General features: G+C 46.6%; 1 protein-coding gene across 1 annotated transcript; it reads right to left on the minus strand.

Moving 5' to 3' along the window:
• Positions 1-351: 351 nt before the first annotated feature.
• On the minus strand, positions 352-1,958 carry CCR75_009781 (uncharacterized protein; the record flags this gene model as incomplete). Its single annotated transcript, XM_067967819.1, has 2 exons — positions 352-1,459; positions 1,531-1,958. 2 exons carry the CDS (start codon positions 1,956-1,958, stop codon positions 463-465), a joined length of 1,425 nt encoding a protein of 474 aa, XP_067818625.1. The 3' UTR covers positions 352-462.
• Between the last annotated feature and the right edge of the window lie 3,349 nt (positions 1,959-5,307).

The following is a 5,307-nucleotide window of genomic DNA, read 5'->3' on the forward strand; positions in this document are numbered from 1 at the left end:
CTTAATTATATTAATACAGTTTTTAGTCAACCCTCTTTAAAGCAAGTGCGTTACAGAGAGTCTTCCTCTGCAATCACTAGTGTACGTGAAGTGACGTGAGGCACCACTCGCACTGAGGCAATGCGAAGTGGACTTGTATTGAAGCAGTACAAGTCAGTAGTGCCCCGTTACACCCACCACGAGCCACAATTATCTTATGTTTCAGTTTCTGTCGGCTTTCGTTCGTAATTTCTTTGTTATAAAAGCATCTGCTATTTAAGGTTAAGTACGCATATATTGCGAAGATTTTTTGCAGACCTTTCGAGCTACTGAAGCTGGGGAAGGCCTGCAAAAAGACTTCGCAATATATGCGTACTTTCCTTATCTGTTTATATCTCGACCAAATCATAAATCGGATTTGCTTATAACCTGAGTAAAGCATTGTCTGGCGATACGCTGAAAGGAACTAATATCACATTTAACTTAATGAATATGGTCGCATGTCTTGCATTTTTTATTCCAGACCTGGTGTGCATGGGGTACAAAGGTCTGGCAATTGCAAGCATTGCATGCTCCCATCATGCGAGATCTTTCAGCGAGTACTTCTTTATGTTCTTGAATGCCGCGCAAAGCACGTTCTAATGCTTCATATAGCGGTCTTGCAGCGAGAGGCTGGCTGACCGCTCCTCCTAGGAGTGCACTGGCATTCAATTCCTGTCCATAAAACTGTCGATTCAGGTCGTCGCGCGTTGCAATCACGGAGCCTTGTAGTGAGATGCCTGCATACAGACCCTTGCTCATCGAGTAGCTGTAATTGCCATTGAGTCCTGTGCTGCTGATCGCTGCAGCAGCGGCTGCAGATCGACCGTACGGGCCCACTGCGATGTCAAGACCGGCACCCAAGTTAACCTGAGGAGAGTAAAACACTTCCACAGCAGCAGGAGAGCCAAGAATAATCAGAATCTCAACAAACTCGCCGCCCACTTGAAAGCCACCACCCAAACCAATCGTGCCGATAGCAGAAGGTGCCGACCACGAGCCATCCGATAGACGTGAAATTACAATACCCGTGCCAATTTTTCCAACGAGAAAAAATCCTGCCTTAATAATTGTCATGATTGCCAAACCATGTGCCTTCTCTAGCATAGAGATCGGAATTGACCTGTCTCCAGACGCACCTGAGTCGGTTCGAAAAAAATTACCCACAATATCAGCAGCATTTGTGCACTCTTTCTCCAGCGAACATGAAAATGGCACATGCAGTCTCGACTTGGCTTCATGCATAGGTGCCTCAGCGTTTGACTTGGCAAAATGAGACACTAGATCGGCCTGCAGAGGGCGCAGTCGAGGAGCGCAGTGTAAACACACACGCTGTGGAATCGATGGATCATAGCCCCTGGCACCTTCAATCTCGTCTCCTTCTGGAATTAAAAGCATTAATGGTGAGCAATTGCCGCATATAAAGCGACCGCAGGCACGGCTGCGGAAACAAATAACAAACGAGTTGAACAATAAGCTTAATTTTGAATAAAGCCGTCGTTAGACACTTACCACTGATGACGACGCTTTGTAACATCAAATGCTAAGCCACATATGTCACAATTAGGGTGGTCAGAGTAACGACCATTAAAGAACCCAGAGCTGCTCGTTGACAACGCTCGGCTGCCAGACTTGGTCGCATTATCATAGTTAAGTGAGGCTAAAGGAAGGTTACGACCATCAGTCTGATAATCTTCGCCAACATAAACTACTGGGATTGCTGGTGGTGGGATGTTGCTGGGTGGTTGTTGATACAGTAACGCCTTCTGGTGATGCTCCTCAAACGACGCGTACTCTTGTGAACGCGGCGGAATTTGTGGCGGATGCTGTACATAGTAAGGTTGCGGAACACTACTTTTTATTTCATTCACGAAGGAGGCACCGCACTCGGAACAGAAGCGGCCACTGCCAACCGCTCCGCAAGTTGAGCACTGTGGCATTGCTTGTGTTTTACAAAATGATTCCTTTTCTGTAGAGAATCAACCGTGCGAATCAATTATAAATGCGCAAATTAATTCACGAAAAAACGGATTTTTTCGCACGATGCATCTTAGGACGATAACAGGACTCGGTCGATGAGCTAGGCCAACTCTTTGGCTTTAATCTTAAACTGGTTTAGTTTTAAAATGTGTAATTCTATTAAGACATGTTTTTTCAAGATGCTAATATGACAGTGTAGCGGCAGTGTAGCGGAGCTACCTCGCTCCTAAAGTCAGAGGAAGACTTTCAGACTCAGAGAGTCAGTTCTATTGAACTAATGGGTTTAACAACTCAGGGAGTCGTACAAGCTATTAAAGCTTAAGGAATCCTAGTTCAAGGGATTCAGGGGTTCGTTTAACCAAGTGGCAACTAGTGCCCAAGAGGATATACCTTAGAAATGCTTTTATCTCTTACAGATCAATGCGCAAGCCTTAGGAAGGCACGTGACGCTTTAAGATCAAAAGGGGGGGCATTTTATTGAATTATTTAAATGTAAAAACCTTAATCTAGCTAATTAAAAATAGATTTTGGCCGCCAGATTTATATTTGGCGGCGACCACTTTGTTACCCGTAATAAATGGGATTTAAATAACTAACTATTTTAGAATTAGATAAAAGGGTATTTAACCCCTAAAGTAAATGTACCACAACAACGGTTATCTAACCGATGTGTGCCCCATTACACCCTCCCCCATCAGACTGTTGACACCGAGTGACAACATTCGCTTCATTTCCTCTTTGAGGTTGGAACCTAAACAACTAACCGTTTGGTCGTGTTTTTCATTCCTTTGTCTAATGACAATCAAGCGTGAGTCACAGACTCTGAGCACCTTCCCCGACGATGAGGGAATGGTGGACTTTGAAAGTTACTCTAGATCAGAGGAGGAAAAGAGCGGCGTTTCGCTCACGCCTTCTCCTCCGGATGAACGTCGGCGAGCCCCGAATCCGTTCCCAGAACGTGGTGCCGCTGATGTCTTAACTGCATTGAGCAGGACACGGGACCCTGAGTCCAACATCATTACGAATCTGCTTGATGAAGAGCAAGAGCAGATAATCCTCATAGACGAAAGAGCTCGTCGTCGGGCTGCCGAGATAGCGAAAGCTAAGGTTCATAGTGAATGTAGATTCACTCCGCTTAGTGCGGACGAGCGTCTCAAAGAGATAGCGGGTCATAGCTTGGCCATCTGGATCTCTGGTGACCCGGCAAGGTCGCCGGAGTCGATCGCTGCCCGCGACGCTCTTCATGCGCAATACCCTACGCCGAAGGTAATGACGCGTACAGAAACTGCATCTTTAGGTATTTAATAGCACTTTTTCTCCTTCTTTAAAGCGTTCATTGATTTTGCGACCATGTTGGTCCGCATATTGTTTTTTGCTTGTCCTGTGCGCTTGCCATCGCGTCACGAACTTTTTGTGGGATGGCCAATCGCTCATCCACAAAGCGTTGAGCCTCTTTCAAGCTTTTAGCATCAAACTCGTCTATGACACTACGAGAGGTCGGTCATAGGATGCATTTTTCAATAACAAAACATCGTTATTGTTTAGGAGCACAGGCATTTCTTGTCGTGACTCCAAGCTGACCACTGCTAAACCGGCAGGGTCACTAGGGCAAGTTTTCGTCGTTGACATGATACCCCCACGGACCATCGTCATAATGACGAAACTGTGTCCCTCTTTTACCCCGAGCGTAGTGAGGGGCCCTCCCCACTAAGACTCGGGCCGCGCACAAACAAAGTGGCTTTCGAGGATAGCGCAGTCCGCACATATAAAGTGTGTCTCACCGTACTGGCGTGGACACCGTTAATATGCGCACGCCACGAAGGGCAATTATTTGCTTCATTCCCTGGGAGTCGCTACCTTACGCAATACATCCGCCACGACCCGATTGACGCGTTCTTCTCAACCATCGGTATAGAAAGCATCGGCTGTCGACATGTGGAGCTTGCTACCCAGCAGCATAAATACATGACGCAAAAAAACACGTAAAATGTGGATTCCGGTCAGATACTATGGACTCGGGCATCCCGTGTAGTCGGTACACATAATATGGGAGCAAGAGAGCTGCCTACTTGCCTGTGATCGTGGTGCTATATGGTGCTAAATACATCATTTTTCTCAGTCTGTCTACAAAGACGACGAGCCCCGTCCAACCCTTGTGGTCAGGCGGCATGCCAAACATGAAGTCCAGACTGACCTACTTTTAACAATCCGTTGGAATCGGCAGCGGCTTCAAAGGTGAATTGCTGGACAGTGCAGGTTTTGACGCGCCGACACTTTTAATAGGAGCGAATACAGTTGTCATCGATATAGGTGTGGCAACCAAAATCCCTCTAACACTCGTAAGAATGTATTTTACGGCCCAAATGCCAACTCGATGGTGCATAATTGAGCTCGTGAGTATCATCGTCCTTTTCACCAGATCAGGCTCTCTGAGCTGGGTAGGACTTGGTAACGTTGACATCCCGTCAGCTCACCCTCAACTGTGTTGCACACGACATCAGTTGCGTTAGCCTTTCGCAGAAGCACATCTTTTATAGTGTCTTGCGTAGAGTTAGCAACTGTGCGTGTGCGCCAGTCTATCCTAGGTTGGTATTTTGCCAACCATGGTATGCCTAGGATGAGGTCATGCGGACTCTCCATACCTAGCACTGTGAAGTTTTCTCCACAGGAGAAGTCACTAAAACTGAAGGCGAGTTTAACTTGAACTCCCTCAGACTTTACAAGTGCGCCGTTCGCTAAACGAACGGTCGCCTCTTCTCGCATGCCATCCTGGCAAAGCTGCTCAAACACCGCCGAACTCTGTTTTAGAGCCGCGAGTTTTACACAAATTCTGTGATGCACTCGTATCCACGAGAAGGGTTATCAGAGGGTCATAGCCTCGTACTCCAGCTTGATAGACGAGCAGGGTTGATGTCCAAAATTTGAGTATGCTACCCATTTGTTCGATAACTTTGAACTAGGAGTAGCTTCAGAGTAGAGCATCCCGCCCCTACTGCGCTTGTACAATGTCCAAGTTGGCCGGACGTCCCAAATCTTGGCCTTTAAGACCCGACTCAGGCACACTTTGAGCCGCCACGTGCCGAATTCAGGGCTAGAGTTGAGCCTTTGGATTGAAGCAGGGCAAGCGTGGTCTTCACGCTTATGCCCAACATACACGATACCTGGTCAGTTGTACTGTGAGTCATCCAATTAATGAACAAACTCAGGTAACTATGTTTATAAGAAGTATTGTAGACGGTCCTATTAATAGTCGCCTGTTCCAACTTAATTTTAAGTTCGCTCGATCAAGCTATCTGTTTAGTGAAACAG

This window comes from Bremia lactucae, linkage group LG1, assembly GCF_004359215.1.
Source record: "Bremia lactucae strain SF5 linkage group LG1, whole genome shotgun sequence".
In the NCBI taxonomy this organism is placed as follows: Eukaryota; Oomycota; class Peronosporomycetes; order Peronosporales; family Peronosporaceae; genus Bremia; species Bremia lactucae.